The sequence below is a fragment of the Apodemus sylvaticus genome, chromosome 8 (genome assembly GCF_947179515.1).
Source record: "Apodemus sylvaticus chromosome 8, mApoSyl1.1, whole genome shotgun sequence".
NCBI lineage: Eukaryota > Metazoa > Chordata > Mammalia > Rodentia > Muridae > Apodemus > Apodemus sylvaticus.
In genome coordinates, this window is record NC_067479.1 from 68,016,535 (window position 1) to 68,042,114 (window position 25,580).

Below are 25,580 nucleotides of genomic sequence, written 5' to 3' on the forward strand. Positions count from 1 at the left end.
TTCATTTGGACTTTTAACCTGAAATGAACCACAATGCAGAAATGTAGAGCACAACTGTCATCCAGATCTTGAGGCTGGAAGACCCTGATCTTAAGCAATAGTGGCCGTGAAAAGCTTAGGGCCAGGTATGGTGGTGCACACCTTTAATCCCAGGAGAAGAGGCAAGTAGATCTCTGAGTTCAAGACCAGTCTGGTACAGAGCAAGTTCCAAGACAACCAACTTTAGGCAGTGAAGGAGTTAGAAAACAGAAAAGGAGGCCATGTTCCAGTTCCAGTAAGCTGCAGAACTCAGCAACTTTGGTCATGTGGCTCTGGCTTTAGAATCAAGACTAGAAGGAGACTACAATTGATGATGCTGGTTAGCTGGAGCTAAGAAAATTAGCAGTGATTAAGAAGAGACCAGCATCACTGAGGGAAAGTATTTTCTGAAAGCACAAAAAAGCTGAATCCCAGAGAGGCAACATTGTATCTCGTGCTGCAGCTGTACTTAGTAATATGTAAGAACCACCCAGGTGGTACTAGTTTTGAATGTCTGAAGGGGTCATGAAGAGCAGCTGAGGCTTGGCACCATGAGAGGCCAAGGAAGGCCCTTTGTGAAAGTGCAGCCTCATTTGAGGACTGAAGGGTCATGTAAAGTTGAGGTTTGGCACCATGAAGGGAGCCATGAGAGGCTATTGGTGAAGCCTAGTTGCAGTGAGAAACCCCAGCGTGTTAGAGACGCCAGATCCATGGGATGATCACCCAGAACAGCAGCAGCAATGGAGTGCATTCAGCCGGAGCCCCAAGATGTTACAGATCCCAAAGCCGGTGGAATACCTGCTGAGGAAATCTGCTAACAGGGAGTGGAACCAGTCCAAGAGAAAGACTGTGCTGCAGTCAACAAAGTAGAAAGGAGTTGGAGATCTGAAGAGTGCTTTGACATCAGACACAGAGATACCGAGTTTGGAGTTTGCCCAGTTAGTTTTTGGTCTTGCTTTTGTCCAAGATTTACTATCCATGTCCTTTTGGAATAGTTATATAGATCCTGTGATGTTGGAGATATGTGATCTGCTTTTTTATTTTGATTTTATAGGGTATTACAGTTCAGCTATTGGATGAATCTCAGAAGAGACTTTGAACTTTAAAACATTGTTGAGACTGTGATAGTCTGAGAACTTTTGAGGTTGAATTAAATGTATTTTTTTATTATGCTGTGGTTAGGAATGGCCCCTGTAGACTCACATGTTTGAACAAGCATATGTGGTCCAGGGAGTAGAATATGGTGGTTTGAATATGCTTGGCTCTGGAAGTGGCACTATTAGGACATGTGGCCTTGATGGAGGAAACATGTCACTGTTGGAATGGACTTTCAGGCCTTCCTCCTAGCTTCAAGGAAGACAGCCTGCTCCTGGCTTCCATTAGTTGAAGATGTTGAGCTCCCAGCAACTCCAATGCCATGCCTGCCTAGACACTGCTGTGCTTCCTACCATAATGATATTGGACTGAACCTATGAACCTGTAAGACAGCCCCAATTGTCCCTTAGAAGAGTTGCCTTGGTGATTGTGTCTCTTCACAGCAATGGAAACCCTAAGGCACTATACATCTTGTAAAAGTGGATAAACCTGGACTTTGTAAATGATAGTTACTAAAGATCCCGTTCACCATCTGTGGCCTAGAACTCCTCATAAGCACTGGCCTTGAGCACTCTTCCTTCTTTAGCCTCCGTTGGAGCTGAAAACAGTCTACGATTTTCTCCTTTGTTTATACTTTTTCCTTTTATACCTTCATACCTAAAGTGGAGGGGAAGAATGTTGCATAAGTAATACCTGCTTCTTGTATAATGTTGGCATAAGTAGGAAAATCCAACAGAATTTTGTTTACTCCATTTTGACAAGTGATATATATATGACTCATTGATGGTAAAAGTCATGATCAGCATGTGTAAAAGCCCTAGGTTCTATCCCAGCATACAACAGCATAAACATTTCCTGCTTCAAACAAAACTTAATATACTAGTTTTGAAAGCAAAATTTTAGTTATTTTTTTTTGTGTGTGTGCTTTCAACCCTAGTTGTTTAGAACATGAGGCTTTAAATTTAAAATCTTCCTCTAGCTCATTAGGGTACAGGCTTGTAAAGCAAAGATGTTCCCAATTGTTAATACTTTTGGGTGCTCTCACCAGGTAGTTAGTCTATAGCCCTTGATACTCTGAAAGCCAGAAGATTGATGGGACTAGTAATGGGAGGGGTTGTTGTTTTTATCTTTATTTGTTTGTTTGTTCACAGTTTTGTTTAAAAGTGGGAAGAATTTTTGTTTCTCTGCCTACTCTGAAATAGGGTTATAATTGTGTGAGAGAGATGAGGTAAAGCCAACAAATGATGCGTATGTAGCTTTAGCTGAGGCACAGGTTAAAAGCTTCTTTGGGAGCAGGTGCCTCCTGTCACTGCCAGAGGCTTTTTCTCTCAGCATGGAATCTCTGCTATACTATGCTAATGACATTTCAGACACTCATGATAATTTATTGTTTTTTTTTTTCTTTAAGAAACTTTAAAAATGTTCAAGATCAGTTCTCAATCTTTTGTGAATGAGATAGATGTAAGTTTGAATACAGCTCTGTCAGTTTTAGTTAATTGGCCTAAATAACTGACTTCCTGGCCTCATTTCCTTTGGTCTCTGTCACAGATGATAATAGACTCTCTCCAGAGAGGTGTAAAGATTCTATGTCAGTTGTTTAGTATTGGAGTTGGTAACCTGAATGGAAGTAATGATGACTGTGTTTATCTCCCCCCATCCCCCTTTACCCCCCCCCCCCCCCCCCCCCCCGTGTCTCTCTTAACAGACTATGTCCAAGCAATGAGTCTAGTAAATGAAGCAACTCTGAGTAACAACCAAACATTGGAAAAGGGTATGTTCGTTACTTATTCCAATCCTAGTATTCTCTGTTCTTTCCTTGCCAACCTTAATCTGTCAAGTTAGAGGTAATTGAGATAGCACATTAAGATCCATATTGCTAAGTATCATGAACCACAGTTTCCTTAATGAAAAGTCCTACGCCTCCTACAAAGCACCAAGAAGAATGAAAGTTTATGTCTTTTCTTCATAAAACATCATGTAAAGAGGGCAGATAGAATTCTAAGAGTCTAAAGCATTTAAACCTGTTTTCTATAAAGAATACTGTTAGGAAGGTACTCCTTGGTTTTCTAAGAACTAAGCATGTTTGGTTTAAAAAGATCAAAGATAACAAAGAAAAACTTTATTTATAGGACTTCTGATATCAGATGTGTATTTTCTGGAGCAAGCAAGTTTCCAGTTTAAAACATATAGCTCCCTGTGAGGTATCACATGTTAAGTAGTCAGTACCCCAAGACTTACCCTTTCTTGAAATGTCAGTCACAAACCTTGGGCCTCTGTTACTTCTGGTTGACTTGAGATCAAGGGCTAGAGATTAGGGGTTCTCATCATACCCACCATAGGTGTAGTAATTTGCTGGAGAGGTAGTTCAGTGGTGACTCCACCTCCAGGCCCTTTTCTGGCCTCTGTGAGCACCTACACTAATGAGCACATGGCTCCTCAATGTAGAGATGTCATAAATAACAAAAATCTTTTACATTTTTTGATGCAATAGTGCAAGAAACTAGAGGAAATGATTTCATCCTCTAAAGAGTTTATTATGAAAATTGTAAGAAAAAATTAGCAGTCTGGTGAAGCAGCATATGAAAGACAAGGAGCCTGAATGAGGATACTCCAGTCTCAAAGTTGGGGAGCATGCCACCCTTCTAATACATAAATGCTTTCATCAACCTGAACACCTCTGGCACCCCTGGCCCATGATTTAGGACATTTGTGGAGATCTCATTACTTAGGCATGAATGCATTAATATTGGCCACTGGTGATTGACTCTGTCTCCTGCCCTTCTTGCTTCCTGAACTTTGTTCAGTCTGAAAATTCCAAGTCTGTAATAAAACTTTGGGTTTTTTTGTAATGGAACAGCAACCATGCTGAAGCTCTCTAGGGATTCTAGTTAGTAGTCTTCTCAGTAACAATCCAGACAAACATCACCCTGGAGGTTCAAAGCTCTTAGAAGTATTTGGAACAAAGATCAAAAGTTATAATAGAAGATGCTGCTCTCTCCTTGACACTCAGGAGATTATAAGGATTTTAATAATTTGGTATTGAACTAGGGAAGACCAAATATATGTATTTCTTGTTATGCCACAAATACCAAGACTAGAAAAGACAGTTTGAAGTTATTTTATCAGTATTATCATTCCATAAATTGTAATGTTTCATAACTGTGCCTTATGTGTTAAAAGTGCATTTGTCAAATTTTCATTTATATTGTTAGATATCCTCAACAAACATTGCTATCAAAATTTAGAGACTTAAAGTTTTTAGTGCTATCACCAGTATTTTGGAAATATTTTTCTCATTATTCTTAATTTCAGTGCTAATTTGTATTTTTACTTTCTCAAAAAAAAAAAAACTTTCCTTTTACAGTATTCTTTGGTAACATTTAAGATTACAAGGAAAGGAACTTTTTTTTCTCTGTCTGTGATTGTGAACTATAAATTAGACTAAGAGGTATATAGTTGTATTGATTCAGTGTACATAGACTCGTCATAGAAGTGAATATTCGCTGTAGCAGTGAGTTTTGATTAGAAGGGCAAGGTAAGGCAGAGGGCACTTCTAGACAAACAGATGGGTTCTTAGAAGAGAGTGGTGAACAGAGAATCAGATGTGACTTTTGAAAGGTAAATGAGCCCTGAGGAAAAGAGATGTGATAATACTGTCTGTATTGGCATGGTGCTGGCATCCTTCCTATATTTGAAACTTCTAGAAGAGGACACACAATTTTTTTATTTTTATTTTTTTTTATTTTTAAGGATCCATTCTTAAACAGTTAAAAGAGGAGAGAAAGCCTTTTCCTGCACTTGTTGATTTTCAAACATTTCAGTTCAACAGTTCGCCACTGTAACACTTCTGCCCAGTTTCAGAATGAACACACCCTGCGGGGATTACAGTCTTATGGGGGAGGGAGAATGGTAACAAGAAATAAATCCTCAGAAATAATTCTTTTCCTCTCTAAAATAACTTATTTTCAATTCAGTTGGATTTTTTTTTGTTTGGAGTCATTAATTACAGAAATGATATGCCATGATTTTATGTTTTATATAGTCTATTCACCTGAATTGCAACAATTTTACAAAGACAAAAATATATCTATTTGCTAGTATAGAAAAACAAACAGGCCTTGATATTAGATTCAAAACAAGCCCTTGGAAATCCAGTCTGTACTCCCTAGATACTGATTAAACACTAATTACCTTTTCTTCGCTTGCTTAGTTACAACTGTAATTAGTTGTGTTTCCCCATATGAAAGAACAAAGAAACAAATAGAATACAGGGTAAAAAGGATACACAGGAAAATAATTAGGCGAATAGATCAAAAGAGGTAATCCAATGCCTTAAACCCTGTCTCCTCCAACACACAGTTACAAACAATGAGGAAACAAAAGATACCTAAACTGAACATTTTATGGCCTTTAAAGGCTTGAAAACACTATGCCACTTCTTTATAAAATATAGGCATAACTACCACTACTTTAAATAACTCTTATTTTGATTAAATTGATATCAGACTCATTCTTAGGAGTAGTTTCTCCGAAGTTTTTAAATTTATATTGAATTGTTTGCTTAATTCTTTTGAAAATATTGGCAATCTTTTGGCTGAGTCTCAAAATTTTAGTATCTTTGGAAATTTTAGTATTCCGTTTGGGCAGAATTTCTAGTCAGTGAAGATATTATTGACTATTTTAGTGAATTATTTCTAACCTTGTATTTCTGTTGCTCCTGTTTGTACTTTTCCCTGTAGATCCTACACCTGTGACTCGGAATGAAGAGGAAAGCATCTCAAATGCACTTCCCTTTACATCACAGGGGGATGACTCTCCTGAGCCCTGTACACCTCGGTATGTGTGTATTATCTGTGTTAGTGCTCCCTCAGCACGCTGCTCACGGAATAGCCCTAAGTGCTTAGCTCCTCTTATAAAGTGTAGCTTGGAATGTTTGTGGTTTATTAGTCAACTGAAATCTTCCAAATCAACTTTGAGGTTATTTGAAGTGTTAATATTGCCTCCAGTGTCAGCTCAGTGTTGACAGCAGCTTGTAAAATATCAAGTGTGAGGAGAAGCTTTGTCTGACCCCTTCTCTGTTACTGAGTTCAGTGCACATCCTTAGCTTTCAAGAGACTTACACAAGAGTACATCTGATACCTGTCAAACAATAAGGCCAGCACCAAAATCTTCAAATACTGGTAAAATTCCTAATTTGTTGCTCTAATCTTTTTCGTTTCAGGTAAAATTAAACGAGCTCTTAAAAAATTCTAAAGAAAAATTTTTTTCTCTTTTACTTTCATATCTTTTTGGTCATTTACTGTAGATTAAAAACTGTTACATGTAATTTGCATTTATAAATAATAGAGATCTCTTGCTGGGTTTTGTTTGTTTTTGGTTTTTTTGTTTTTTTGTTTTGTTTTGGTTTGTTTTTTTTTTTTTTTTTTGGTTTAGTTTTTCAGACAAGGTCTCACTAGGTAGCTGAGACTGGCCTTGAATTGTGACCTCAGCCTCCCAGTTGAGATGTCAGTGTAGAGTGAGTCTCAAAACAATTTCATATGATCATACAGAATCTAAAATCACAAAACTTTGTTTTAATTAGAAATGCTAACCCAATATGCAGCTTAAAATTGCATTAGTTTTAAAACACAGACCCAACCATTCTAATATAAGATGTTTCACAAAACTGTCTGCCCATAACCTTAGAAGGTTATGCTGTGGGTAGAGAATTAGCTTTTACAATAAATTATAAATGTTTTAAAGTCATTGTGCTAGTTTGTTTGTTTTTTAGAGTACAGAGGCTATACATACACTGAATACTCCAGGAAGGAGTCACTGGGATGGAGGCTTTTAGTTTTTTGTTTTTTTTTTAAGAAGTATTTTTTTATTTTATTTGAATGTTCTATCTGCATGTACACATGCATGCTAGATCAGAGCATCAGATCCCATTACAGATGGTTTTGTAAGCCACCATGTGTTTTCTGGGAATTGAACTCAGGACCTCTGGAAGAGCAGCCTGTGTTCTTACCTGCTGAGCCATCTCTCCAGCCCCATGCTAGTTGGTTTTTGTCTACTTACCCAAACTTAAGACATGTCTGAGAAAAGGGAATCTTAATTGAGAAAATGCCTCCATATGATTGGCGAACCTGTAGGCCATTTTCTTAATGATTGATGCGAGTGGTGCTATCCCTGGGCTTGTGATCCAGGGTTGTACGAGAAAGTAAACAGAGCAAGCCATGAGTAGTAAGCCAGAAAGTAGCTTCCACCATGGCCTCTGCTTCAAATTCCTGCCTGATTTCCCTCCGTGATGGACTGTTAGCTGAGACTTGCAAGCTAAAATAAACCCTTTCATCCTTGAGTTGCTTTTGTTCTTTGGTGTTTTATCACAGCAGTAGAAACTCTTAAGACAGTCATGATATACACCATGGAGACACATTGATATCTGATCTTTATTATCTTAGACATTAGGTTCTTTTAATTATTTTCCTGTTTTAGAGACAGTCTCATGTAACCCACACAGGTCTTGAAATTGCTTTGATGCTGAGGATGACCTTAGTGCTCCCTCTTTTCCTTCCCAAGTACTATGATTACAGGAGTGCACCACTTAAAATGTAGGTTCTGTTCTTACAGTTCATTTCATGCTGAACTGGAAGTCCAACTTCATCTTGAATTTTTTTTCCCCTTATGGTGGTATTTTCTGTAGCCCAGGTTTGCCTTGATTCTTGGGATCTTCCTGCCTTAGTCTCTCAAGTACTTGGCTACGAGGCATGTCTTTTGGATTTATTTTGATGTATCAAGAAGACCTAACTTGAATTATACAAATAAAATACCGTTACTCTAGATGTTCTTAATTAGTCCTTCTTTACTAACTTCTGACTCAGTCACACCCATGTTATAAATATAGTTCACAAAATTCTCTCAAATGTTATTTTGTTAGTATTGTTTTTAAACAATATTAACAGTTTCACAATTTTACACGTCTCAAAGCAAATCCTCTCTCTCCATTTCTCCTTTTAAACATGCTCTGAATATTCTTTGATTTATCTTTTGAGGTTAAAGTTACTCTGATGCTCTCCAATCAGATTAATTTTGTTTCCCAAAGTTATGGTTTTTTACATCTTTGAGAAAGATAATTTTAAGTTGGAAGACATACAGAGGAAACAGGAAGGGATAGAAAATCCCTTCACTCCAGTGAGTGTTAGCTCCTCTTAATAGTGCTGAGACTGTGTAAGGAGCATGGCAGTATATGTGCCATCATCAGGTACTAGAGCAACTTTACATTCTCCTGGTAGTGTGGAGCTTTCTCAGGAAGAATTTGGTGTTTGTTCAGCTAATAGTTTGGTTTGTTCCGTGCTTTTTTTTCCCTTCCTTCCTTCCTTCCTTCCTTCCTTCCTTCCTTCCTTCCTTCCTTCCTTCCTTCCTTCCTTCCTTTTTGTTGTTGGTTTTCTTTTCTTTTTTATTTTAAACCATTCTGGACATCTGACCCAAGACCTCATATATGCTAAGATGCACTATATCGCTGAGCTGCAACCCTGATCCCTCAGGGTTTTTAAAAGAAAGCCTTATGCTCACTAGAAACTATGCCACAGTCTAATCATCTTCCAGTGCAGATATTTGGATAATCTTATTTACTGAGACTCCTATAGTTCTCAAAGAGGCATTTAGGTTTTTATAAGAAAATATATTCTTATATGTATTTGATTTTTTTTTTATTAATCAACTTTATTTTTTTTTAATGTGGATTCCTATTGTCTAGAAATTTCTCTTAAAGGGATATAAGAATAATCAGGAACTTGGCAAAGGATTTAATGTCTGGAGGTGTTCATCAAAACAGGAACACAGAGACAAACTGGAAATAGTTCCAACATTAGAAGATGTGTCAACTGTTGATAGTGTATTGTTTACCTATTAGACTGAGATCCAGAAACTTCACTGATGAAACTGCATACATAGCCAATTGAAGGAGGTGGTTCCCCAAGGAAAAAACTTGGCAATATTAACAAAACCTGGCTTACAGTATTATAATGTGGTTAGCTAACAGGAACAGCAGGAATAGCAATACATCATGAAGTTGCTACTCACGGCACTGTTGATTGTGTGGAAATTCCATGTCTTTCAGTGTCTTTTATGTACTAAAGTATAGGTGTTTGGATTTTTCCTAAACGAAAGTAAATAAAATACCTGTTTTAATGTATAAGAGACACATAATAAAATAAAACTTACGTTCTTAAAAAAAAACAAACAACAACAACAAAAAACAACTTATGTTTTTTGTAGAAATTTAAAAACTGGTGGTGGCACATGCCTGTAATCCCAGCACTTGGGAGACAGAAGCAGGTGGATTTCTGAGTTCAAGGCCAGTCTAGTTTACAGAGTGAGTTGCAAGATAGCCAGGGCTGTACAGAGACAGGGCTGTCTTGAAAAGACCAAAAAAAAATATATATATATATAAATATAATAATAATAATAATAATATAATTGGGTTCAAAGTACAAGAATTTTTTTTCATATTTTCCCATTTGTCAGTATTATTGACTGATGTCTTACATATTGTAGGAGGGGAAATCAGTTAAAGATTTAGATGCAGGCACTGTAAAGAATTCATAACTATTTCTTCAGCTAGCCTTAATTTTGCTAGGCACACATGAAGAAATGTGTTCTCAGCCCTTCAGCAAGTCAAGGCTCTTCATGTGCTATCAAAGCCTCATAGACAATCACAGCTATCATTAGGCTTCCTAGAATTGTCTTAATTACATCTTACCATTAAACCCCTCCAGAGTATATAAAGTGTTTCAGAGTCTAGGTTATCTTACTGCTGTCCAAGAAAATACAGTAAGTAATTGTCACCTTAGTGTGCAGTGTTTTTAAAAATAAAGTTAAATTATAAAATTGAGTTATGATTTTTTTTATTCCAGTAGATCTACAGGAAATAAATTATTCCTCCCTGTGAACAAAAAAGCTGAAGATTTAGTGAAGAAGGAACCCCCTAGGCATATATCTTTCCAACGCCATATCTGCTCCAGGGCTTGTCTAATGGAAACACCACTGTCCTTGAAGGGAGAAAACCCTCTGCAGCTACCAATCAGATGTCACTTCCAAAGACGACATGCAAAGACAAACTCTCATTCTTCTGCCCTCCATGTGAATTATAAAACGCCCTGTGGACGGAGTCTAAGAAACATGGAGGAGGTTTTCCATTACCTGTTTGAAACAGAGTGTAACTTTTTATTCACAGACCACTTTTCTTTCAATACTTATGTCCAGTTGACTCGGAATCATCCAAAGCAAAATGAAGTTGTTTCTGATGTGGATATTAGTAATGGAGTGGAATCAGTATCAATTTCTTTCTGTAATGAAATTGACAACAGTAAACTTCCACAGTTCAAGTATAGGAAGACAGTACGGCCTCGAACATACCATCTGAACTTTTCCAGCATGTTTTCTGATTCATGTGACTGTTCTGAGGGCTGCATAGACATGTGAGTAGAAAAACATGGTGTTCCAAGCAATCGTCTGACGTAGATACAGTCCTGCTGTGTTCTAGTTTTCCATTCTGTCTAAACCAGTGGACAAATTGTCTTAAATAGATGAAAAAATATAATCCTGTTCTTCCATAACTGCTCAAAATGGTAATTTGCAATTTATTTTTTCTAAGGATGAGTATGTGTACTGCCATATGTTATGATAGTAACTACATTGTCATTGATGAGTGTCATATATGCCCTAACACTTTAAATAACATCATTTTCACAAAGTCCTGTGTGTTAGGTAGTGTATTTCGATCATATAGGTAAGGAAGTTATTCTCAGAAATAAACTCAAGTCACAGAGCAGTCAAATTGGAAAGGCAATAGTTGAATCTTTATTTCTGTTACTTGTTATACTTTTTACTTTTACAAATTAAGTATCATTCCTGGCCAGTTTTTGGAATGTAAGTGTGTTTACAACTATTAACCACTGTATTGACATCCCATCAATACTATGAAAAATTCTCTGATACATCAAAACCTTAAGAAACATTTTCTTTTAAAGATGTGTAATATATATGCACTTCTAGGTTTACAGATAATTGGGTAGATTTGTGTTATATGTATAGTTAACAGTACAAATTTAGCTCTTTATATTAAGCAAAAGAAAAGGGGAAATTCTTTTAATATAGTTATTCCTTCATTATCTGAGAGGTATAATCAAAGACCCTTGAATGCTTAAAATCTTGTATTAGTACCAAAGTCTGTCTGTCTGTGCTTTCCCCACATACTCTAAAGCATGCAAGTATGACACTTAATTTGTTAATCAATATGGCTATTGAGTGACTAACATCTGGTAAGTGGTGGGATCTGCTTGGCATTTTTTCATTTCATATTCTGAGTAAGAGAGTAGAAACTACTTATACTACAGCATTTTCTTCCTTTACGGTGGCTTCAGTTCCTGTGGTCAACTGTATTTCAAAAATATTGGGCTAGAGAGATGTTTTAGAGGTTAAGAGCACTGGCTGCTCTTCCAGAGGTCTCAGGTTCAGTGCCCAGCACCCACATTGTAATTCACACCCAGTGCCAAGGCAACTGCTACCCTCCCTAGACATCAACTGTGAGACATGCAAGTGGTACACAGACATACATGCAGACAAAATACCCAGATGCAGTAATAATTATGGTAAAAATTTATATGGAGAATTGCATACACACTTAAATCATAAGTGTTAAATTACATGCTGTTTGGAGTCATGTGATGGAATGCCCCACTTCATCCCACCTGGAATGTGAATCATCTCTGTCCGCAGTATTCATGATTTGCCAATTAGTTACTTAACAACCACATTGAGTATCAGATCAAGTGTTGTACTTGGCAGTACATTCTAGTAAGGAGTTTATTTAATAATGGCCTTTAAGGACACAAGTAATGATATATGAAACAAATCAAAGCATGTAGGGGGTATTAATTCTGATACTATGGTAGTGTTTCAGAGTGTGGGGAAAACACAGATAAATAGACTTTGGTACTGATAGAAGATGTTAAGCATTCAGAGGTCCTTGAATAAATCTCAGATAATAAGGGAATAGTTATTAAAATAATCTGTGGTAGAAGAGCATAACTAAGACTATCAAGAAATGAGCATCTGTTGAGGAAAATAGTCATTTTGAAAAGTTAAAAATAAATATAATTAAATGTTTCAAGGTCAGAGAGCTCAATGCCGTTTATATTAGTTGTTGTAAGTTTTGGTTGACATTATTTCTAGATAGGCCTATTGTGTTTAGAGAAGTTTCCATCTAGTCCTTGAGTAAAAACCTCTGGTATAAATAAAAGTCCACCATTTTTATTTTTTTTTCTTTATTGATATATTTTTTTATTTACATTTCAAATGATTTCCCCTTTTCTGGGTCCCCACTCCCCGCAAGTCCTATAAGCCCTCTTCCCTCCCCCTGTTCCTCCATCTACCCCTTCCCACTTCCCTGTTCTGGAATTCCCCTATACTGTTGCATTGAGTCTTTCCAGAACCAGGAGCCACTCCTCCATTCTTTTTGGACATCATTTAATTTGTGGATTATGTCTTGGGTATTCAAAGTTTCTAAGCTAATATCCACTTATCAGTGAGTGCATACCATGACTGATCTTTTGAGACTGTGTTACCTCACTTAGTATGATGTTCTCCAGCTCCATCCATTTGTCTAAGAATTTCATGAATTCATTGTTTCTAATGGCTGAATAGTACTCCATTGTGTAATATACCACATTTTTTGTATCCATTCCTCCTTTGAAGGATACCTGGGTTCCTTCCAGCTTCTGGCTACTACAAATAGGGCTGCTGTGAACATAGTGGAGCATGCGTCCTTATTGCATGCTGATGAATCCTCTGGGTATATGCCCAGGAGTGGTATAGCAGGGTACTCAGGAAGTGACACCATTTTTAATGTTATTTACACTTTTACCCAGTGTCATAACTTGGTGACTTTTTTTTATTCTCACTTTTCACTCACCCCACTGCCTTTCTTTTAGAAAAAAATGTGCATGTCTTCAGTTGACAGCAAAGAATGCCAAAGTATATCCCTTGTCACCTGATGCAGAGTGTACTGGATATAAATATAAAAGACTGCAGAGACTCATCCCTACTGGGTAAGAGGCCTTAGATTTGTTGCAGGTTGTTTGTTTCTGTGAAGGCTGTTATGTTTTGCAGTATGTGCATAGGGTGCAGTACCTGTACCTGTGTGTGCACACGTGGAAGCCAGAGGCCGAAGCCAGGTGTCTTCCTCAGTCACCATCCACCTTGTTTGTTTGTTTTTTTTCAGATAAAGTCTTTCAGCCTGGAGCTTCCCACTTTGGCCAGGCCGCCTCTGCTATCTGCCTGAGGCTAGAGCTATGGATTTGCTCCACCAAGCCCAGCTTTTATATGAGCTCTAGGGATCTGAACTCATGTCCTCATGCTTGCATAACAAGCGTTTTAACCACTGATCCATTTCCCCAGCCCCAGAGAGGACTTTTTTTTTATTATGGTCTATTGTCTTAAAGGTTTTGTTTATATTTGTTTCTAATACTGAAAATCTAAATTATTAAGAAATATCATGAAACCATTGTATATTAGGAATGGAAGTCAGTGATCACACACATTAGAGTATATTCAAATAATCACTCATGTGCTTCAAGTCTGACTCTTCAGGGAATGAGTGACTCTGAGTAGCCATTTTTCCATTAAAATGTGGCTGTAGCATGTGGGAGGCAGAGGCTAAATGAGTGATAGTGAGTTGAAGACCAGCCTGAGCTCCATAGGGAAGCTCTTTCAAAAACAAATGAAGGGGCTGAGGAACTGGCTCAGTAGGAAGGAACATGATGACCTGAGTTCTAATCCCCAGAACCTACATGAAAAGCCAACCATGCATGTTAGCATAGTGCTGTTAGAGGCTGGAGATACACGATGATCCCTGAGGCTTGCCTTCAGGCTCAGTGAAGGGCTCCTTCTCGAGGGAATAAAGCAGAGCCCAGGAGAGCAGACCTGACCTTCTCTGGCATCTGTGCTTGTGGGTGTGCAACACATGCATGAGCACGATCACACACACACACACACACACAATATTAAAGATATAGACGTACTAAAAGAAAAAGGGATTGAAAGAAACTAACTTGACAGTTGATATTTTTTAGCCTATTGATTAATACTAAGAAATAGCATCAACAGAACTAACTAGAATTAGAAGAGTTTGATCCTAGCCATTTCCTTTTTTTTTTTTTTTTTTTTTTTTTTTTTGGAGACAGGGTTTCTCTGTATAGCCCTGGCTGTCCTGGAACTCACTCTGTGGACCAGGCTGGCCTCGAACTCAGAAATCCACCTGCCTCTGCCTCCCAGAGTGCTGGGATTATAGGCGTGCGCCACCACCGCCAAGCTCCTTTACATATTTTAAAAGCTAACATTTACTGTGTACTAAGCACCAGGATACATATCTTGTAAATATTGACATGTGGATGTTAATGAAACAGCCTAGTAGGTTAAGCTCTGCTATATAAGCTTCTTGTTTGAGGTTGGAAAAATGGCTCACTGCCTGAGTCTAGAGGACTCAGCTTCAAATTCCAGCACCCACATGAGCGTTCACATTTAGTTGGAACTCTGGTCCCTGCGATTCAGTGCCCTCTTCTGGTTTTTGTGGGCACCAGGCATGCATATCGTACACTTATGCTCACTGATACACAAAGCACTAATACACAAAACATAAATAAAAGTAAATTCCATTTTAAAAATAGAAACTCTGGCAATCTAACCTTGCGCTATCACATTTCCCTCAGTTTCGTTATTAGTTGAGTAAAGTAGCAATATATACTTCATTTTGCCTTTTAGACTATCTATTGATACTGTCTTATGTGTATTATTGCCAGCATTTATGAATGCAACCTGTTCTGCAAGTGTAACCATCAGATGTGTCAAAACCGAGTCATCCAGCATGGGCCCCAGGTGAGGCTGCAGGTGTTCAAGAGTGAGAAGAAGGGCTGGGGAGTGCGCTGCCTGGATGACATTGACAAAGGGACATTTGTGTGCATCTATTCAGGTAAAGCGAAGATTTGTCTTTTAAAGATGTATTTCCTATAAGTAGGATCTATCTGCATGTGAATATAAATTGTCCTAGTCAGAGCCATTGACATCATTTACCCAGATGCAGAGAACAACAAGATGTAGGGGCAGTACATAGGAGACAAGTGACTGGACCTTGGGTCCAGAAGGGCTGAGATGCCATAAGGTACCAGGTGCTTCAGCAAGGAAAGGTTCTATTTCACCAAGGCTTAAGACTTAAACAAACGGCACATTGTCTCCACAGCTACAGGTGCTTTGGAGTAAGGGAAGAGAACTTCTAAAAAACAAACAAACAAACAAACAAACAACAACAAACCCTAATGACCCACTTACTAAGGTGAAAGCAATCCATCTCAAGCTTCTTAATATTTGAACTGACTAAAATTTCACAACTTAGTATTATAATGTTGATTCAGATGGTAACTCTAAGCATCTCAGTTTCAGGGACTCCTGAATAGTTGGCCATGCTTGAATCTGTCACATGCCACTTACATACACATATACTACCCAGCCTGCCTAGACATTCTTCCTGTTTCTCAGGCTAGCCCTTTAGTGAAGCTGCCTACTCACTCTAAGTGTTGTCCAGGAAGCGTCATTGGCAGTATCTGCAGAGCTAGGATATGACCTGAGCCCGACCTAGAAAGATGAGTGGCATTAACTAGCCACCAATTCTAGCTGGATAACTATAATTTTGATTCATGAAAGAAGATGCAGTAAATGAGACAGATTTTAATATTAAACTGAGTTTAAGCATAATAATAGATTGAGGTCACAAATTTTAAATAGATAATTTTTTAAAAGAGTCTAGGATTTCAAACTTAAAAAAACAAGTCTTGTCTAGAGTGCTTTCACATTACATTTGTTTTTATGTCACTATGGATCTTTATAAGATATCAAAATGGACTGGTACTTCTTTCATATAGTTTATATTAATTATGAATATAAGACAGTCTCATGTTGCTCATTTTTAGTATCTTGGAATGATTCTCTTTGATGTATTCTAGAATTTATAGGGTGGGTTTGTTTCTCTAGAAACAATGTGCTCCTGGCACAGAGAAGACAGATGCCTACTTGTTGGTAGTTTTCTGTTTTGAACACTTATGTTTTATTTCAGGAAGGTTACTGACCAGAGCCACTCCTAAGAAAAGTAATATTGGTGAGAACGGAAGAGAACAACAGCACATTGTAAAAAATTCATTTTCCAAAAAGAGGAAAATAGAAGTTGTATGTTCAGATTGTGAAACGCACTGTGAAAGTCCTAAAAATGAGGAATGTCCTCCTAAGTTTACCAGTGATCGCAAAGAGCCTGCTGTGTAAGTAAAACTCAGAATGTTTGGGGTTTGTCCCCTCTCTGTCTCTCTTTCTCTCTCTTCCCACCATCTCTCCCTTAAACATTATCTTGCCTCACTTTAAGTTTAACACGTCTATAAATCCAGTGTTCTTACCTTAATATCTAGCCAGCACATTTCCTCCTGTGTCCCATTTCTCAGTTCACTGTGGATAACTGCCCCGGCCTGCGGGGGTTTTCGACAGGGGACCCTAGAAGAGAAGGGCAGAGAAACAGAGACAGGAGACGCAAAGAACAAGGCCAAGACTAATTAACTGTTCAAGGCCCCCAAAACTGTATTTTCTCAGGGAACTTATACAGGCAGGGAGGAAGTAAGGCAAGTGGGATTCTTCACGTAGCCCAGGCATTCAGCCAAGGTGAATCTCTGGCAGCTGCAAGATGTTTCCTTCTTCTGGGAGGGCACAGTGACCATTGACCACCACCCAATCTCTCCAAGGTCTGTTGCTGAGGAGAAGTCAAAACCTAAGCCTATCTTTAAAATGAACTTTAAACATAAAGTAAGGTCAGTTTGGCTCCTGGCAGATATTTTTCATTTGATTTTTATGAATGCTATACATTTTAATTTTCTTTATCATCATTCTATTTGGAAAGCTTTTTTGTGATTAAAAATTCTTTTTTATTATTAGTAGATTTTTCTTTATTTACATTTCAAATGCTATCCCCTTTCCTGGTTTCCCCTCTGAAAACCCCCTATCCCATTCCTCTCTCCCCCTGCTCACCAACCCACCCACTTCTACTTCTCTGTCCTGGCTTTCCCCTATACTGGGACATTGAGCTTTCTCAAGACCAAGGGCCCCTCCTCCTCCCTTTAATGTCCATCAAGGCCATCCTCTGCTACATATGCAGCCGGAGGCATGGGTCCTCTCTGTGTATTCTTTGGTTGGTGGTTTAGTTCCTGGGAGCTCTGCGGGTACAGGTTGATTCATATTGTTGTTCCTTCTATGGGGCAAGCAGACCTATCAGAATTACACCAGACTTCCTAGAGACTATGAAATCTAGAAGATCCTGGGGAGATCTCTTGGAAAACTTTATTAGGTGTTACGGGCCAAAGTCTGCTGAGGGAAAACCAGGATTCTTTGGTCCAGGAAGATACAGGTCCAGTGGGAAATGACAAACTAACATGACCACAGAGGCGGTTTGAAATCTGAATGTATTTTTCAGGTATCCCCCAAAGTCCAGTCAAGTTAACATCTCAAATTAAGCATCACATACATCTGTAAAAGGCTAGATAGGCTTTCTCGGGCAATACAGGGTGTTTACCCAAAGTCCAGGGCGCATGTAGCTAAACTGCTTCTTCATCTTGGTCTCGCTGTCGCACTGACCCAGGAGCTGAAGGATGATTCCCGTGCCTAGCCTCCTGGCGAAAATGGCAGCATTGTAGAGTTCGGGAAGCTGCCTGGCTCGCGTTGTCTTTCAAGAATCCTTCTGCCTAGTCTGCCAGTTGCATTTTTGTGCCATGCCCGGGGCCACCGGTGATTAGCTCCAGTTGCAGCCTCTAGCCTCCAGCCGGGTAAAACTAACTGGCTGCAGCTTTTTGGGCCAGCCTGGTAAATTAACCGGCTGTTAGCCCTTAGGCCCAGCCTGAATGAACTAACTCATTCCTCCTCGAGTGTCTCTCTCTCTCTTAGTAAAAAATATCTATTGCCTCTCTGAGTCTAAATTGAGTCTTCGTGAGTATTAAGTATGAACTGTATCCTGAATCATTCCTGGATAAGCTAAGAAGGTTGTTTTGCTCAATGACTCCCTGTGTGAGGCCTGTAACAAAAGGCCAGTTCTTCATAAACTTGCCCTGCTATTCAGGTGGGCCTGAGTAGAGATAGTCTATCTGCATAACAAGCAAAATCAAGAGTAAAAGGTGGAGCTGGATTAACTTGTGGGGGCAGGTAGCTATGGAACTACCTACCAACTCAAATGTAAATTCTTTCTACCTTGCCCAATATTCATTTGTATGGCAGGGACCTAGTAAGATTTTTTTCAGATGTAAATATACTTAGTCTGGGCTCATTGTTCCAGGATCCACCTGCCCTGAAAGGCAAGGACTAGAAAACCAAAAAAGAACTTGTGACTGGAATTTCTGGAATGCCTTTGGGGCCTGCTAAGAATGGTTTTTTTCTATCATAATTGGAACCATATCAAAATATATCCTTTTGGGAGGTAAATGTAGCAGAATTTTTTGCTATAAGATGGATTCTTATATATCTATATTTGCTTGGTTATACCATGTCCCGGCCATCAGAATTGTCAATTGAGATTTTCAGCTTCTGAATGTAAGAGGAAGTTCCGTTCTTCCCAGGAGACATTTTTTCTGCCTCTTTCTGTAAAATATTATTTTTTACAGGCTTTACTGGGCAACCGCGGCAATTAGGGTCCCTTAATTGCTTAAAAACACATTTTACAGTTATTGATATCTTTTTTTAAATATATTCTTCGTTTACATTTCAAATATTATATCCTTTCCCAGTTTTCCCCTCTCCCAGGAAACCCCTAACCCATCCTCCTACCCCCTGCCTCCAAGAAGATGCCCCTCTGCCCAACCCACTCCAACCTACCCTCCTCAATTTCCCCACTCTGGGGCATCTCTTGAGCCTTTATAGGACCAAAGACCTCTACTCCCACTGTTACCTCCCACTCCTTCCATCACACTTGTAGCTGGAACCATGTGTACCCCTTGATTGATGGCTTAGTCCCTGGGAGCCCTGGGGGCTCTGGTTGGCCATCATCATCATTTTTTCCTATGGGGCTGCAAACCCCTTCAGCTCCTCCAGTCCTCCCTCCAACTCCTTCATTGAGGACCCCATGCTCAGTCCAATGGTTGGCTGCTAGCATCTGCCTCTGTATCTGTAAGACTCTGGCAGGGCCCCTCTGGAGACAACCATTAACAGGCTCCTTTCCACAAGAACTTCTTGTAATCCATAATAGTGTTGGGGTTTGGTGACTGTTTATAGGATGAATCCCCAGGAGGTCTCTTAGGTGACCTTTCCTTCAGTCTCTGTTTCACACTTCATCTCCATAATTGCTCCTGTGAGTATTTTGTTCTCTTTCTCAGAAAAATCAAAGCACCCACACTTTGGTCTTCTTTCTTCTTGAGCATCCTGTGGTCTGTGAATTGTATCTTGTTTATTCTGAGCTTTTGGACTATTATCTACTTACCAGTGAGTACATACCAAGCGTATTCTTTTGTGATTGGGTTACCTTACTCAGGACGACACTTTGTAGTTCCATCCATTTGCCTAAGAAATTCATGAATTAATTGTTTTTAATAGCTGAATAGTACTCCATTGTGTAAATATACCACATTTTCTGTATCCACTCCTTTGTTGAAGGACATCTGGGTTCTTTCCAGCTTCTGGCTATTATAAATAAGACTGCTATGAACATAAATGGAGCATGTGTCCTTATTACCTGTTGGAGCATCTTCTGGGTATATGCCTAGGAGTGGTATAGCTGGGTCCTCAGGTAGTATTATGTCTAATTTTCTGAGGAACTGCCAAACTGATTTCCAGAGTGGTTTTACCAGTTTGCAATCCCACCAGCAGTGGAGGAGTATTCCTCTTGCTCAACAACCTCACCAGCATCTGCTGTCACCTGAGTTTTTTATTTTAGCCATTCTGACTGGTGTGAGGTGAAATCTCAGGGTTGTTTTGATTTGCATTTCCCTGATAACTAAGGATGCTGAACATTTCTTTAGGTGCTTCACAGCCATTCGAGTTTTCTCAGTTGAAAATTCTCTGTTTAGCTCTGTATCCCATTTTTTTAAACAGGATTATTTTACTCTCTGGAGTCTAACTTCTTGAGTTCTTTGTATACATTGGATATTAGCCCTCTGTCAGATGTAGGATTGGTAAAGATCTTTTCCCAATCTGTTAGTTGCCGTTTTGTCCTATTGATAGCATCCTTTGCCTTACAGAAGCTTTGCAATTTTATGAGGTCCCATTTATCAATTCTTGATCTTAGAGCATAAGCTATTGGTGTTCTATTCAGGAAATCTTCCCCTGTGCCCATGTGCCCAAGGGTCTTCCCCAATTTCTCTTCTATTAGATTCAGTGTATCAGGTTTTATCTGGAGGTCCTTGATCCACTTGAACTTGAGGTTTGTACAAGGAGATAAGAAAGGGTCAATTTGCATTTTTCTACATGTTGACATCTAGTTGATCCACCACCATTTGTTAAAAATGTTGTCTTTTTCCACTGGATGTTTTTAGCTCCTTTGTCAAATATCAAGTGACCATAGGTATATGGGTTCATTTCTGGGTCAATTCTATTCCACTGATCTTCCTGCCAGTCTCTGTACCAATACCATACAGTTTTTATCACTATCGCTCTGTAGTAGAGCTTGAAGTCAGGGATGGTGATTCCCCCAAGATATCTTTTGTTGTGGAGAATAGTTTTCACTATCTTGGATCGTGCCTCTGTGCCCTCTGGTTTATCTATCTTGTTGATTTTCTCAAACAACCAGCTCCTGGTTTAGTTGATTCTTTGTATAGTTCTTTTTGTTTCTATTTGGTTGATTTCAGCCCTGAGTTTGATGATTTGCTGCCGTCTACTCCTCTTGGGTGTATTAGATTGTTTTTGTTCTAGAGCTTTCAGGTATATTGTCAAGCTGCTAGTGTAAAGCTCTCTCTATTTTCTTTTTGGAGGCACTTAGACCTATGAGTTTTCCTCTTAGCACTGCTTTCATTGTGTCCCATAAGTTTTGGTATGATGTATCTTCATTTTCATGAAATTCTAAAAAAGTCTTTAGACTTTTAGAATTTCTTTCTTTCTTCCTTGACCAAGTTATCATTGAGTTGAGCATTGTTCAACACCCATGTGTATGTGTTTTATGTTGTTTTTGTATGAACTTAAGACCAGCCTTAGACCGTGGTGATCTGATAGGGTGCATGGAATTATTTCAATATTCCAGTATCTGTTGAGGCCTGTTCTGTGACCAATGATATGGTCAATTTTGGAGAAGGTACCATGAGTTGCTTAGAAGGTATATTCATTTGCTTTAGGATGGAATGTTCTATAAATATCTGTTAGATCCATTTGGTTCATAACTTCTGTTAATACACTGTCCCTCTGTTTGGTTTGTGTTTCTATGATTTGTCCTTTGAGAGTGGAGTGTTGACATCTCCCACTATTATTGTGTGGTGTGCAATGTGTGCTTTGAGCTTTAGTAAAGTTTCTTTTATGAATGTGGGTGCCCTTGCATTTGGAGCATGGATGTTCAGAATTGAGAGTCCATCTTGGTAGGTTTTTCCTTTGACCAGTATGAAGTGTCCCTCCTTATCTTTTTTTGACAACTTTTGGTTGAGAGTAGATTTTATCCGATATAAGGATGACCACTCCAGCTTGTTTCTTGGGACCATTTGCTTGGAAAATTGTTTTCCAACCTTTGACTCTGAGAGGTCAAATTGTTTTCCAACCTTTGACTCTGTCTTTGTCACTGAGGTGGGTTTCTCGTATGCAGCAAAATGTTCAGTGCTGTTTACATATCCAGTCTGTTACTCTATATCTTTTTATGGGGGAATTGAGTCCATTGATGTTAAGAGATATTAAGGAAAAGTGATTGTTACTTCCTGTTATTTTTGTTGTTAAAGGTAGAATTCTGTTTGGCTATCTTTTGGGTTTCTTGAAAGATTACTTTATTGCTTTTTCTATGTCCTGACCTGCGGGACCTAGTTATTCGGGGAGCCAAGGGGAACCCAAGCCTGAAAGAGAGAAGGGAGCGAGGCCAAGCAAAAGGGGGGTCTTTTTAAAGCCTCTTTAATGAAAAGCAAAACGCCTGGTTTTTGAACACTCTGTAAGAGGAAGTAGGGAGGGGCTGAGGGGAATGCTAAAAGCACTGAAGGCAGAAAGGTCATCCAGGACGGATGTTGGCTGTGGCTTCCAGCAGTGTTTCTGGAATGCTGGTTCTGCCTAGACAACATCCAGGTGCCAAGATGAGAATCGGTTGATCAGCTTTGTGTGAAGAAGGGGGTGGTTCAGCTGTAAACCTGAAGGTCAGTGGAATCTCAAGGTGAGAGCTGTTGATCTGATTTTCCACAGTTTGGTCTCCGACATTTCTAGGCTGTAGCTTCCCTTCTTGTGTTGGTATTTTCTACCCATTATCCTTTGTAGAGCTGGGTTTGTGGAAATTATATTATGTAAATTTGGTTTTGTCATGGGATGTCTTGTTTTCTCCATTTATGGTAATTGAGAGTTTTGCTGGGTATAATAGTCTGGGCTGACATTATGTTCTTTTAGGATCTATATGTCATCTGCCTGTGATTTCTAGCTTTCATAGTTTCTGGTGCGAAGTCTGATGTAATTCTGATTAGGTTTGCCTTTATGTTACTTGACCTTTTTCCCTTACTATTAATATTCTTTCTTTGTTTAGTGTATTTGGTGTTTTGATTATTATGTGACTGGAGGAATTTCTGTTCTGGTCCAGTCTGTTTTCAGTTCTGTAAGCTTCTTGTATGTTCATGGGCATCTCTTTCTTTAGGTTAGGGGAGTTTTCTTTTATAATTTTACTGAAGATATTTATTTACTGGCCCTTTAAATTGTACATCTTCACTCTCTTCCATACCTATAATCCTTAGGTTTGGTCTTCTCATTCTCTTGGGTTACAAGCTTGCGTTTTCTTTGACTGTTGAGTCAATCTTTTCTATGGTATTTTCAGCACCTGAGATTCTTTCTTTTGTCTCTTGTATTCTGTTGTTGATACTTGTATCTATGACTCCTGATTTCTTTCCAAGGTTTTCTATCTCCAGAGTTGTCTCTACTTCCATTTTTAGATCCTGGATGGTTTTGTTCAGTTCCTTTACTTGTTTGTTTGTGTTTTCCTGTATTTCTGTAAGGGATTTTTGTGTTTCCTATTTAAGGGCTTCTACCTGTTGACCCATGTTCTCTTGAATTTCTTTAAGGGAGTTATTTATGTCCTTCTTGAAGTCCTCTATCAGCATCATGAGATGTGATTTTAAATCCAGCTCTTGTTTTTCCAATGTGTTGGGGTATCTAGGATTTGCTGTTGTGGGAGGACTGGGTTTGGATGGTGCCATGCTGCCTTGGTTTCTGTTGGTAATGTTCTTGCATTTGACTTTTGCCATCTGGTTATCTCTGGTGTTAGCTGGTCTTACTGTCTCTGACTGTGGCTTATCTGTCCTGCAAGCCTGTGTATCTGTACTTCTGGTATTCCCGTTCTTTCTGTGCACACAGGTATGTAGGCACTCCTGGGAGACCAGCTCTCCTGTGGTGGTGTTTGTGTATGTAGCTCTGTGGCCAGAATCAGCCCTGTGCTCTCAGGCCTCTCTGCACTCCTGGGAGGTTAGCTATCTCCCTCTGCCACCTTGATATGGCACACTGTGGCAGAGGATAGTCCCCAGCTGGAGACAGAAACCGGAAAGCTCCAGCCTGAGGATTCAGCATGGGTTCCTCTGAGCAGCAGGGGTGGTCTTACCTGTGCTCCCAGGCCTCTCTGTCAATTATTGATTTCTAATAATTACCTTTTTCATCCTCCATTAAGTAGCATAGATATTATGTAGATTGATTTTTTTAATGTTTTAATTTTAAATTTATGTGTATGGGTGTTTTGTCTAAATCACTTGTGTGCCTGGTGCCCTCAGGGTCCAGAAGTGGGTTTTGGATGCCCTGGAATTGGAGTTATAGATAATGGGTGCTGGGAATTGAACAATGTCCTCTGAAAGAGCAGCTAGTACTTTTAACCACTGAGCCATTTCTCTAGTCCCTAGATTAATTTCTAACAATAATGGAAGTTTATGAAGTAATGATATTACCTATATTTAAGGTCTAATAAAATGATCTTTTGGTGATACACAGAATAACTTCTCTTTTCCTTTTCAGGGAAATGATCTATAGAAATATTTCAAGAACTCAGCGTCATTCAGTGATTAGAAGACCTAAATCCAAGACAGCTGTTATTCATTACAATGAGAGAAACATGGTAAAAATCGTAAAATGAAACTGCGCTCAGTTGCAGTGTTAGTGCTGGGGGAGGGGACAATTCAGGAGGATCATGAGTTTGAAGTTAGCTTGGGCTACATAACAAGACACTATCTTGAAAACAAGAGATGCCTCTCTAAGGACATCAACCATTGTCTTACCTTTCTAGCCTTTACTAAAATGTTTATGCTAAATAATACTATGTAAGATCTATTTTGTTGTTTTGAACATACATGCTACGTTCAAAAGTCTGAGATAAAAGTTTGTTACGTTTTTAGCCCAAATAATATCTTTACAATTGTAGTTGTAGCTTACTAACGTGTCTAGAATAGACAACTTAAAATGGGCACTGTGTTGGTCCCACTATGCCAAGGCTCCGTATAATACCAGCTTTGCGGCTTTTCAGATCTAACCAACCACATTTGATCTATAAAGAGTGATACTTGGTGAAGAGGCCCAGCTGCTAAGTCCTTTTTCCTGGCTTAGAAAGCACAGCTGCCTTTCTTATTTTCTTTGAAGGGATTTGTTTGTTCAGAGTCTGCTACCCCAGAAGATAAGAACGGATTTAAACCAACTCAAGAACATGAGAACTCTAAAGCTGGGAGAGCTCACGGTAGGCTTTGTTTCTTTATGGTCACCTACCTCCCTGCTTTTTTGCCCTTTATTTAAATCCTTAGCTCTTTTCCATAGACTTCACAACAAATTGATGGGTTTATCAAGTGGACCTTGGTAAGCTGTACTCCAAATCTGGCCTGCCAAATGTTAATTGTGATTGGTGAAAGAATGCTTTTTATGTATTTAAATAGTTGAGAAAAAAATCAGACCGTGCATAATATTTCATGACACTTGAGAATTAGGTGAGTGTAAAAATAAAGTTTTAGTCCACTATAAGCTGTAGGAGTTGATTTACAGGTTTCTATTTTCCCTCCACATCAGTATAATTGAATACTCACAACAGAGACCATATAACTGTTAAATTCTTGGTGATTAGTCTTAAATACACAAGAGTTTGCAGACATCTAGTCTGATGTCAGCAGTGGCCTACTGCAAGGAAGAGGGGTTGAGTGGATGGCTCTGACTACATGGTCCACAGGTGTTGTCTGTGGCTTTGGAAGGGCTATCCAAAGCAGCCACATTGCAGATCTTCCTTTTGGACTCTTAAA

General features: G+C 38.9%; 1 protein-coding gene across 10 annotated transcripts in view; it reads left to right on the forward strand.

Annotated features, from left to right (window-relative positions):
- Setdb2 (SET domain bifurcated histone lysine methyltransferase 2) overlaps positions 1-25,580 on the forward strand; it is a 44,692-nt gene that overhangs the window by 9,499 nt on the left and 9,613 nt on the right. For 8 of the 10 annotated variants that reach the window (XM_052191292.1, XM_052191290.1, XM_052191286.1 and 5 more), the window contains 8 exons: positions 2,819-2,884; positions 5,853-5,949; positions 10,008-10,571; positions 13,086-13,202; positions 14,952-15,121; positions 16,259-16,457; positions 24,319-24,418; positions 24,937-25,030. In XM_052191292.1, the coding sequence (XP_052047252.1) occupies positions 2,819-2,884; positions 5,853-5,949; positions 10,008-10,571; positions 13,086-13,202; positions 14,952-15,121; positions 16,259-16,457; positions 24,319-24,418; positions 24,937-25,030 (1,407 nt within the window). The remainder of the gene's footprint in view (positions 1-2,818; positions 2,885-5,852; positions 5,950-10,007; positions 10,572-13,085; positions 13,203-14,951; positions 15,122-16,258; positions 16,458-24,318; positions 24,419-24,936; positions 25,031-25,580) is intronic. The other 2 variants (XM_052191294.1, XM_052191295.1) reach the window with 2 other exon arrangements.